Genomic DNA, 12,123 nt, shown 5'->3' on the forward strand with positions numbered 1-12,123 from the left:
TAGGCCGTGATCTATTTTCTATTTCACTCAAGTTGTATTTTTTCTTAGTAAGTTATCCTCTGTTTGATATGCACATGAACCAAATATCATCCATCTTTCAGGTTCAAACAAATTTTGATAAACCTTAAAATGATGCATGGAAGAACTAGTGTATAAATAACCTTGAGTTGTAGGCTTAATTATCTTTCTTCTCACAAGTAACTTGAGATATTTTTGGTTTATCGTTAAAATCTTATTGACTAATTCGTTTAGTCCGATCTATATTATTTGCATTATTTATTATATAATCAGTAATATTCTGTCAAGTTCTTTATTAGTAGGTTCAGGCAAACCCAAGTTTATATAAATTAACATCACTGTCGTAAAACAACTTGCTACTGACATTAAGTTCATTGTGTCACGCTACAGTGGTCATATTGCATTTAAGAAAGCACTAGTTGAACTCAATTCTCATAGGTTACCTCTTCTCATTATATATACTAGTGATGAAGCTTCTAAGACAATACCTCATATTTTGAACAACTGGTGGAATAAGGTTCTATCATCCATATGAGATGAAATGAGACATACAAGTTGTGAATACGCCTGCCCAAATCCTAAATGAAAATCATGTATGCTTGCCATTCTCTCATGTCATAAGTTGAAGTTTCTTTCGCTAATCACCTTTAATTGCATATACAGTCTCAAGTTATGGGTTGGAGTGATATGCATGTGTCCAGTGACGTCCGTGTTTCGGCATAGTGGCTGCAAGCATGTTTGGGCTTTAGGATTACTAGTCCAACCCCTCTGGTGGGTTGAAATTATGGGTGAAAACTACTAAAGTAGAAGTGCTGACCTCGTTGTGGCTGGCTCCCTGCATGTTTGATTCTCTCTTTCTTTCTTTTTTTTTTTTTTTTGCAGTATTACAGTGGAGCTCATAAGGTGATATTACCATCTAAATTGAAGCAAACAAATCGATTAAAACATATAAATTTAGTATTAGTTTAAGTATATTACCATTACACTTTTTGAGTGTTGTTCCTAATATATTATAGAAAAAAACATCAAAATGTTAACAGTTTTGAACTAGAGGGATATACGGGAAAAAGGTATCAAAAGAATGAGGCAAAACACAAATCAAAAAAAAAAAAAAAAACCTAGGCTGCACATTTTTGGTGGGTAATCTACCGCAATCGTACGATATTGATGCGTCATTTCCTAACAAACGAAATACAGTAGAAGCGAACTCAGAAGATAACCCATCAGACGAAAATCCATTACTTTTAACACTTTTGTCGCCGACGACATCACATCAACAATCAACCAACGTTATGCCTTCCATGAAATTTGGACAAGTCTGATGTTACGCTACGCTGTGGACACTTGTAGGACAGATTGGGCGGTGGAGGAGGGAATATTTACACGCACCACACTTGTCGGAGGAGTTTGTACCTTGAATTAGCTGGCGAGCTTTGCTGGTGAGGGATTGAGGTTGGAGATGGGGAAACCGGTGGTGTTCTGTCAACAATAGAAGCCAGGGGTGCATCTAATTCATCCAAATCCTGGTCGCTCGTATATCCCTTCCTCTGGACCATGGATGCTCTTCGGTCCAACTCCGCTTGGCGGCCTATATCAGCAACCTTCTCTGCCACCTCCGCTGGCAAAGGAGGCGAGTATAATACGGGAGCAGCTGCAGAGGGGAAGCCTCCAATGAGCTCCTTGTCTGACAGTCTCCGTTCCAAAATGCTCTGCACATGCATGTATCCAACCGCAAGTCATTCGCACTCGGACAAAAAAATTTATTTACTAATTTATTTTCAACCCTCAGTGCTTCTGTGGTAATTCTATAGAGGCAGTGCACGCTTTGTCAACCTCTATTTTCTCAAGTTCAATTTACTAATTGCACCTCTATTGCAAATTTGGTGTTCCAATACTCCTGCCCTTTTTTTTCGTTTTGTTTTGTTTTGTTTTTTTTTTTTTTTTTTTTGGTGAAAATGGATTGCCTGAAGAGGGGAAGAAAGAACAATTGCTACTGGCAACTTAAAAAAGAGTAAGATTTTCCCTCGTGCAATGATTAATGGGAAGGTGATTTTTTTTTTTTTTTGCAACATTTAGAAAAAGAAGTTCAACCATCCTCACCTGCTTTATGACAAACACACAAATTCGACACAGAGAGAAAAAGATCCAGACACCACATACCTCAGTGTTTAGTTCCTCCAGCACAATTCCTGGAACAGGATCTGGGCAGAACTCGTCAGGTGTAAAGTTGCAGAGAATCCGAATTATCAAAGGCAGACCAATAGATGGGCAGACCTGGAATGTTTGAAGACCAGTTGCATGAAGTCAGAGAAAAGACTATGAGATATGAGAAAATGACAATTTGAAGAAAGGAAGCCTATGTTATGTCCCAAGAGGCTAACCTCTTTTCTAACGGCCCTGTCCAGTAGCATGTCCTTTGGGAGCATCAAAAGGTCACTCAACTGATTAAGTAGATGAAAAGATTTTGATTCTGCAATTTCTTCCTTTCTATCATCAGCATCAGCATCCTGGTCATCTTTTGCTGAATCCTCAGCATCCATACCAAATAGATCTGTCAACCATCTAGACCAGTTTCCTATCTGCAGATATGTATAAACCAAAGTTTCGGACCACATGGTACAAATTACAGTATTAAAACAAAGAAATGAAAACACTACCATCTCCTGAATTAGTCATGTACTTTTAGTTAAAAGTACAGTTTCTTAAAAAAGATCAAACTAAGCAAAGGCCTGTATCTGCACATACGAAAAATGAGTAACCACGTAATAAGCTAGCTTGAAAATTTTTCCATACTATAAATGCTGGTCTGGCCCAAAACAACATAATTTTCAAGCAAATAAATGGCAGATTGATGGTACAAACCACTCTTTGGACACAGACTCTTGCTCTAATTTATATTAAATAGGTACCGACAGGATATAATATTCTAAATCTGGTTTTCAGGTAGTATTTATCTGATGCCACAGTGCAGGAACAAAAACAGTTGCCACAGTGCCTATTCTGGAAGATGAATAATACAAACACCAAATGCTAATGATATTATAGAATATGGTTATATAAGTGAAGGAATATAATAAAAAAATAAAAGAAACACGATGAATTTAGTTCAGGGATATGTCCGAACACATGGAACATGGAGCAGTGAACTCAGGATGGATGATAGCAGCTGAAGAACCAACTTCTGGTGCCTTTCAACTATAATCAAACTCAAGGAAACTATAGTCTGCTCTGTAGAAGGCATTGTCAGATTTTAACTTAAAAAGCAAAGCCATACCTGCCACCATGGAAACTATGCATCTATTGCTTCAACCAAGTATTAGAAGCACAGTTGCAGTGATGAATGACACAGGAAAGTCAAAAAGATATACATCAGAGATTATGCCAATAAAACAATAGCTTACACAGGGAAAGAGTAATGTCCCTCAATCTGCTCTCTGGAGCTTGTCCAGATAGGCAATCCTGGTTTTATTTCTGTGGAGTTATTGGCTCTAGATCTGGTTAGATTTGTGACTGTTTATTAGGTAAAAGTAAACTTTGATTTAAGAACTACAAAGAATGATTTGATCAGTTTTTTTTTCTTTTCATTGTATCAGTTTTAGTATCACCTAAAACAAAACAATAGCTTTTCAAAATTTTATGATAAAATGAAGCTGTAGAGCTACGTACGGAATTTTTCAGTTGTGCACCAGATCCAAAGCTTAAATCCCCAGCAGGAATTGGCAGAACTTTTGGATCAACAATTGGATCAGATACAGGATCAGTTGGAATTTCATGAGCTGATTCTCGCAGAATTGCATTGAACATGGCAACATCTAATCTGGATACACACTGCTCCATCACCTATTCATATGCAGATTAGTGATTAACATTCCAATGCTTTTGGCAGAAGATAGTTTCATATCATTGCAACAAGAAAAAGAACATATTGACAGAGTTGTACAGAAGAGAAAGAAATAAAGTCACACAACAAGAACAAGAATGAGAACACTTGACTGAAATTAAAGGGAGAGACAAACAAATTCTTCCAGGAGTGGCTGATGATACCTTTTTTGCCAATACAGGCAAGCAGCCACACTCATGCCCTCCAGAACGAACAGGACAGAGCCTACTGAAGGCATCATGGAAAGCACTTTTCCACAAGTTTATAGAAAAACTTCCTTGCTGCTGATCACCCAATGCTGGTCCTAACAACTTCCCAAAGCTTTTTGGACTGTATATGTCCTCCAGAGGTGATTGCATGCATGGAGTCAGTGTCTGAAACACAAGATAGAACAAGATCAAAAGGGTAAAGATATTAAACAATCTCAAGCTGCGCGCAGACATCACTTTTTTTTAACAGAGCTAGAAAAAACCTATGAACCATTCTTAAGCTATTTTCTTGTTATACGATAGAAAGCCTCAATCCAGTAGCAAGAGGTTTAACCCGACATATGCTATTGCATCATCAAGGGTTAGATCAAAATCACCAACGAAATTCAACCTGAACAATCTTTGTTCAGTTAACCCTGCTACAGGATGGCTATTAAAGTAGCACTCTGTCATCTCCTATTGCTACTACAGATAACCAGTCAGCTTGGCTTACAACCAATAAAACGATAAATACTTTAAAAAAAACTAAAGTTAGCTGATCTAGACCAATTTAATCAATATTGTAATTTCAAACTGAACATCCTAAGATGTTATAAGAACAATTATGTGAATTTCTTCAAAATTCAAGCTCATGGAATGACAGGTATTACACTTCACAGATTGCTAGACAGCTGAGGTCATAGATAAATGATGATGCAACTCAATATAAAATCATCATTTAAGAGATGTCACTAGAAAGATTCAAACTACGTTATTGGTTTCTGTATTTATAAACATATTTATCTCACTGATTGTCAATATAAAGAAAGAGGATAACTAATATAACATGTTCTTTCATGGTCACCATTATTTCAGTTGCATGTTCTAGAAAGATGTATTATCCATTACAAATCACGTATTGAGTACAAGGCAAAATCAGCAAAACAAATGTTCAGTACCATTTCAATTGGCCTGAATTTAATGAAATCCTGGACAAGTTGATTTGGAACTCCATAAGAACCATCTTTATACCAACTTGGGATGATTTATGAAAAAAATTATATATCATCCATCCACCTAGACTGACAAGATTGATGTTGAACCTACATTGGACTATGCTGGCAAAAAATATGATGAGCTTGCTAGACAGCTTGCATGAGTGCTCAAAATTCACTAAACTTGACATTGAGAAAGTGCTATCCAAGTTTAATCTTCATGATGTCAAGGACACTCTACGATGGCTCAAATAAGAAACAATATTTACCTGCCACCATACTGATTCAACAATCCGGGAGAAGATCCAAGATTCTATCTTTTCCAATGCAGATGTAAATGTGTTTGTATCCTGCCAGTCATCTATCAGCTGCATAAAACCAAAATTTTTCCCTTGTTTGATCCCGGAATTGATTTTCCGTTTCAGTGGTGATTGTTTCTCATCAGTTTTCCTTGCACCACCATTTGACTCCACTGTCCTCAAAGTTGCATTAGAATTGGACAAGTTGCCAAATGTTTGACAAATAATCTCTCTGAGGACAACCGTGTTTGACAACCAGAATGTTAACCTTGTACAAAAGAAGGAAATCGTTAGTCAATCCACAAATAGATAGACATGCTTAACTCTTTGATATACTAAGTTCATTACCTTGAAACATCATTTCCACATGATTTTGCGATCAGTACAAGCCCCGATACAGTGTTTCTAGCAACTGTGGCTTTCTTATCCTGAGTCCAAAATTTGCAAGCATGAATATACAGTCTTGAAAGGCGCCGAGCAGGTGTGTGAACTTTATGTGCTGAACTTCCATGCTCTGGTATGACAGAATAGAGAGAAATCTCAAGCGCAGCAACTTCTCTGAGCTCCTCCTCAAGTTTTTCGATTCTCGATTCCATCTCCTCCATCTTCTGATATACACTTGCCCGGTCATCATCAAGGACATTCTCTTCTGTGTCAACCGTCTCATCATCTGTCCCATTACTCTGATCACAGATGGGAGCTTCATCCAGCACATCAATCTCCTTGACCTCTTCAATTGTTTTATCATCCATTTCTTCGGATACCTCTGATGAAGGTTTGGAAGAAACATTTGCGTTCTCTAACTTCTTATTGCTAGGGATTTTAGGTGACACTGCAGCTCTGCTAGGTTTTTGAGATTTCTTTTGACTAGTATTCAATGTTTTAAATTGCAGTCTGGCATGTTCTTGATGATTAGCACCTCCTCGTGACGTGCGGGGACGGTTTTCAGCTGGTTCCTTTTTTGTGAGCTTCTTTGGAACCCTTGAAGCTCTTTTTACCCTGTTCTCATCATTAGTTGGTGCCTCTCCTTGAGATGAAAGTGAATCCCTCGCAGGCTCATAATCTGATTCACCTTCCTTGCCATGTTTTACATCTTTTTCCAAATCACTCAAACGATCATCTCTTTCCTCCCCATTTTCTTTGGCACCCATTTTATGATTACAAATTAATAGCAACTCTTCAAACCTGTACACCATCGTTAAAATTATATAAAAGTGTCTTCTTTCGTGTAAAGTTTAGAAGCACATAAACTGCATTCAATGCACTTACTTGAACAATCTGGAGACCCTTGTATTGAATCTGATACGATTCTTTCCGTGCAAAAGTCCTTTTTTGAAGTGGACACTGTGCAGTAGTCAAACTACTGAATTCTAGAAAATTTTGAACCTTTTTTCTTCACAAGCCTCACAAATGTATATTCCTGACACAGTCCAAAAAATTAGGGCAATTAGATGTATGAAAATTTCTATCTATTACTCTCAAAGATAGTAATCATACCTGATATTATTTCTTGACTGATAATATTAATCAAAAATCTGCAAATATATAAAACTGCAAAATGGAAAATTTTCTTCAGCAATTCACTGAAGGCAAAATTCTAATTGATTCAACAAATATGACTTTAAGAGTTACTTAAAACGAACAAATGCTATAATCATAAGTACATGATAGACAAGATCCGCAGATGACCTTGCAGGTAGCATAGTAATAAAAAATTTAGCAGTAGACATAAATTAACTTGGAAAATTAAGCAATATTAAATTTAAAATTTTGGCCACGAACAAGTTGCAATAGGACAATATGGGTCAACATTTCTAAAAGCTTGTACATGCCATGAACCCAAGAAAAAGAAATGTTTATCTTCAAAATATCAAAGCCAGCCATATGGCTAATATTGATAATCAACAACAGGATAAATATAGGCTCACAAACAATAGTTTTCTCTATCCAGTCTCGGTAGCAAAATCCAAGTTATTCTATACATCTATCATCAAATCTGTCATAAGTTTTCTTTGGCAACTTCCAACTTTAAACACATATTTCCATACTCCAGCCTTCTATGATAATAAAGGCATAAAGAACAGCAGGTTGTCATGTGTATTTTTATAGGGCAGAGAATTATCTTAAACAAAGTAACACTAAATGATAGCTTCACAATCTTTTGCGTGCATTTCAAACACCAAAGAACAAGAGTCAAGATATCGGACAGTCACTGATGGACAATCAATGACGAACAGTACAACAGACTATTTAGTATAACAAAAATTCCAAACACGCTAATTATATATTATCCCCTGTAATTAGTTATTTTTAGTATTTTGATCCTATACTTTGAAAAGTTAGGTTGAAATCCTTATAATTATTAAAGTAAACTGTTTAACATCGTTTTTTTCTCACAGCATCTTACTCCAGGGAGAAACGGATAAAAGATAACTAATTACATGAGCTAATTTATAATTAGCCATCGCTGGTGTGGTCGCCAAATTCCAAGTCCCTGGAACACATTGGATCTAGAAGTGCCGCCGAATCACGAGATCCTAATGGCTGAACATATATTACGGCTCCAAACAAAGAGTGATAGGCTAGAAAACCAAGAATGCTCCAAAAACTAAACAAAAATTCAATCCATAAAACCAAAAGCAAGAATGTTCCAAGCTTCTTTAACATGAACGGAATCGGCAAGAAACATCAGCCTTAACTCCGATGCTAATCTTTCCAGTACCAGCTCAAGCAAGATCGAACAGATCGCCCAAAACCAGGAGCGGACTTTAGGAAATCAAGGATCCGCCGAAGATTGAACAGCTACTCAAACCATCGAACCAAAAGCAAGAATGCTCCAGGGTTCTCTACCGTGAATTCTATCAGCAAGAAACATCAATCATAACTTCGATGCCAACCATTCCAGAACCGACTCAAACGAGATCGTACGGATCTCGACAAGATCACGAACGGACTAAAGAAATGCTCCTCAGAAGATCCAACGCCGGCCATTCCAGATCGCGCATCAAACAAGATCCGGTGCAACTCGCGGTACCAAGAAGAAGCAAACAAAACCAAAGGTATGATATTCGTCGGATTCCTCCAAGGAGTGAGAAAAAAGGACACCGACACAAAAGGTAAACGACAGGAAACCGAACAAGAAGGAGAGAAGAAGAAGAAGAAGGGAAAAGGGATCGCAGGGAGTGAGACTCGAAATCCTCACCAAAAAGCTTCGCCCCTTCGCCTCGAATGGCGTCTCCTCTTCTTGATCTTTAACTCCCAAGAACAAGAAAGCAAAGCACCGGCATACTCCCGCCCATTAGAACTCGCACAAATGCCGGAATCCACCGGGGTTCTTTAACTCGATTTAATCGCCGGTTTGAGATCCGAGCAAGAACCGCGTTCCCTCTAACCCCTCCCCACCGTCCCACTCAGTGTGTGGTTTACGGCTGACGGTCACAGGGTGAGAGAGAGCGGAGGGAGCTGCTTTAAAGTGAAGGAGTTGAATTCACCGCGCCGTGTGATTACCGATGCCACAACGAGGCTCTCAAGGTCCCACGCCACGTGGACGCCGTACGATTCCTGTGAATCCTCACGTTCGGTGAGTGGCACCGTGGGAGTCGTGTGGTTCGTGATCGAGGAACACTTTGCCGCCCCTGCGATGGAAAGGGTCCCACCGCTCACACTACCGACGCACCCTAAGGGACGCGAGTGGTAGAATAGGGTAAATGACTGACGGGTGAGAATAATATCTCAGGGGTGATTTGGGTGACCGGGAGACGGGGTGTCGGTGCGTGGAGATCACCGAGAGGTCCCGGTTCGCTGCCGTCAGTCATTCAGCTATACGCCCGACGCGTGCCGGTGATAGGTGGGGGAGATGGGTCCACGACAGCCATACGCCGGTTGTAGTTCCGTAGTCCGTAGATGACAAAATAATCGAGGCATCTGCAGGTGTATGATATGGAGAAATGATGTAAATCCTGTGGAATATAATACCAGGTTGTGCCAGCAGACCAATTATTTACATTAGCAATAACAAGTTCTTTTGATTTCAGCTTCATAATCGTGCTAATGGAGTCAGGTCGATCGTGATGCTAATGTGAGGTAGCCTTGTAAGCTTCCAAGCCAAATATGGTAGAACTGAGTTGACGATCAAGCGGTAGAGATCTGGGCAAGCAAGACAGTGGATAGATGATACAGAAAAGAGATGCAGAGTGGTAGGTTGACTGGCTGGCTGGCTGGCCAGAATGCGAAGTGGTAGGTGGGGAGGCAATTCCCTGAAGGGGGCCAGTACAGAAAAGAGAAACCAAGTCACCATCTCACTGTACTCCAACTCCTGATGGGCAAATGTGACAGAGATGCAATGTGTGTAAACCGGTCATCACCGGAGTTGCGACGAAGGGAAAGGCCAAAATAGTCGATAAACGAGTTTACGTGGATGCAGTGGTTGTCCTTCGCTGTGGCCCAAACCGCAATTATGTTCGATGAGATGTGTGGAAGATACACCGATCATATGCAAACGGAGTTGGGAGGATGGATCTACATGCGTCTTACATGAAGTTTGTGAGCAGGTTTGCTTCGGTAACCAAAGATGATGTTTTTTTTTTGGGACTAAACTTAAAATAATTGTTCGGCTAATGGGATGAGGAGACCAAAGAGCATATTCTAAACCAGCAACATGTGATGCGTGATTAAGCTTCTTCCTAGTAAGGACAGTGATAAGTGACTGTAGATTCAGAGCAAGATGTACAGATCGCATAGAGTTGGGTGATGCAAGCTGAGGATGGGTGAGTGACTCGCAAGGCAAGCAGAAGAAGGTTCGGCACGAGATGGAGGGTGTGATGTTGTACAGCCACCCACCTCACCCTCTCCGCCATATTTTGGAAGATGTGAACTTCCTTTTCGGACGTCTGCATTGTTTTGCTTGAATTCTAAGGATGTCTGTTTCGATTCCTTTTCATTGTTCGTCGCCAAAGTAAGAGACTACGATGCAGTGATATTGTTTGTTTGACACATTAGTCAAGTAATTCGCATGATCGATATAAATGATGTAATGACATTAATTGCAACATCTAACAGTTGAGATGATTCTTTCATCTTTGTATCCAAATAATATCTATCAATCATATTTTTGTTGGGTACATACTCAAAATTAGAATACACCGTAAACATAATGAACATGGAACCACAATTCTTACCGGACGGTATAGTGAATTCGCGTGGTCCACGTCTACTACAATCGATCATCATCTCTCGCCGACAAAAGCTGTGCCGCACTAAGTCCACGCACTACTGGCGTCCGACGTGTATGCATGATGGACGCCGTATGACCACGACCACGTCATCATTCTTTGAACATCGGATGCTACCTTGATTTCTCACGATTTCCTATGAACACACGTCACCATTTGCGACGATTTCTCACAATTCCCATGCATGTTGTGTGAGCCAACTCACGATCGAAAGCATGCAGTTGCATCGAAGGATTGGGGAGGGGGTTTAGCCATCATGCATGCCTTCCCGCGCCAGCTTTTGCCACCCCTCTCTGTCGCCTGCCTCTCGTTCGTGCATCGTCTTGGCAACCGCCCTGATGAAATCTTTCGACTGGGGTGCTTCTGCTTCTTGAACCTTCGGTTTTATCATGACTGATGTACTTTTAGCGAGTATCGGATCCAAAGGGACACGACAGCATCGAAAGATCGCAAGTAGGTGTAGGAGAAGGGAGCTTTCTTTAATCGGCTATCGCAAGATCCCATTGTAAAATGCTTGTTGCATGTCATGGGTGTAAGATCGACGAGTCGGAGAGAAGGAAACAAAAAGAAATATGGAAGCGTAGTTCTTTATTTATGGATAGATGTGGCTACAGAGTCGTGGATATAATATGTTGTAGTACGTCGGCTATGGATGGGGGACATGGAAAATTAAGTTGATCCGATGCAGCTTTTGACCAATCGCCATGGGAACCTATATAAAAAAGAAAAAGAAAGAAAAGGCAAACATCAGGGACCGTCGGTAGAGCTGTCGCAGTCGTCATTTTAAATGGCCAATGGAAGTATTCTTGGAACAAAGGCCTCTCCTCTGTGGAGGAAAGATGAGAAGGGTAAAGCTATTTACGTGGACCACCGGAAACCCTACTCTTTTTCCAAAGCTCAGTTACGCAAATTGGAACTCCTGCACCAGATTAGGTTTCTTCGAACCTGTTTTATCAAGCAGATGAGGAGGGGCTTGCAACTGACCATCCCAGTTCATGCGAAGTCGACAGGTAAAGGGTGTTATCCGACTGGATCCATCGACTTACGATAGACAGACATGTAAGTATGTTCCTCCGGTTGATGAACCAACTACCCATATCGACTTGTATTGTCACATCAACATCTCGTATCTATAGTCCACCCACAATCTATAAAGGAGTTTGGAAGTATCGTCCGAGATACCATTTCCGAGCCTCGGGTTCCAAAGGACTGATTTTGATAGGCGAGCGTCATCTTGGGAGGTGTTTATGGTAATTGGTCAGTCCAAGAATCCCTTCTTGTCCATCAAGCAGCTGCTATGGACAAGGATGGAGAAAGCCAGTTACTTTGGGGCATCTCGTGGTCCTTTTGAGATGTGGTAAGAAATTTGGTTCTACCAAGCTAAGAAGCATGGATGAAGGACGTCTTCGTGTTCGACACATGTCGGACACTCGTTGGTGACCTTTTGCTCATATGATCATCATGCGATAATCATATGCTTTGTAAAAAAAGAAAAATTATGAATGAAGATCT

At 40.1% G+C, this 12,123-nt stretch overlaps 1 protein-coding gene across 3 annotated transcripts; it reads right to left on the reverse strand.

Moving 5' to 3' along the window:
• Positions 1-1,226: 1,226 nt before the first annotated feature.
• On the reverse strand, positions 1,227-8,856 carry LOC135607228 (uncharacterized). Of its 3 annotated transcripts, none has more exons than XM_065098880.1 (10): positions 8,583-8,820; positions 6,878-6,931; positions 6,650-6,800; positions 5,729-6,565; positions 5,351-5,648; positions 4,063-4,272; positions 3,685-3,858; positions 2,400-2,597; positions 2,179-2,292; positions 1,227-1,727 (listed from the first exon to the last, which is right to left on the reverse strand). In XM_065098880.1, the coding sequence occupies exons 4-10, from the start codon at positions 6,529-6,531 to the stop codon at positions 1,398-1,400; spliced, it is 2,127 nt and encodes a 708-aa protein (XP_064954952.1). In that variant the 5' UTR covers positions 6,532-6,565; positions 6,650-6,800; positions 6,878-6,931; positions 8,583-8,820; the 3' UTR covers positions 1,227-1,397. The 3 variants fall into 3 exon arrangements, with proteins under 3 accessions (XP_064954952.1, XP_064954953.1, XP_064954951.1); XM_065098881.1 differs by lacking the exon at positions 8,583-8,820 and adding an exon at positions 8,103-8,192; XM_065098879.1 differs by lacking the exon at positions 6,878-6,931 and having other exon boundaries at positions 8,583-8,856.
• Positions 8,857-12,123: the final 3,267 nt, after the last annotated feature.

This window comes from Musa acuminata, chromosome BXJ2-3 (genome assembly GCF_036884655.1).
Source record: "Musa acuminata AAA Group cultivar baxijiao chromosome BXJ2-3, Cavendish_Baxijiao_AAA, whole genome shotgun sequence".
In the NCBI taxonomy this organism is placed as follows: Eukaryota; Viridiplantae; Streptophyta; class Magnoliopsida; order Zingiberales; family Musaceae; genus Musa; species Musa acuminata.

Excerpts from the sequence above, each read along its gene's own strand:
- LOC135607228 (XM_065098879.1), bottom strand. The coding sequence starts at position 6,531 with ATGGGTGCCAAAGAAAATGGGGAGGAAAGAGATGATCGTTTGAGTGAT. Across the intron at positions 2,598-3,684 it reads GTGCACAACTGAAAAATTCC|ATAGGAAACTGGTCTAGATG; the intron begins GTACGTAGCTCT and ends ACATATCTGCAG. Across the intron at positions 2,293-2,399 it reads ACAGGGCCGTTAGAAAAGAG|GTCTGCCCATCTATTGGTCT; the intron begins GTTAGCCTCTTG and ends CAAACATTCCAG.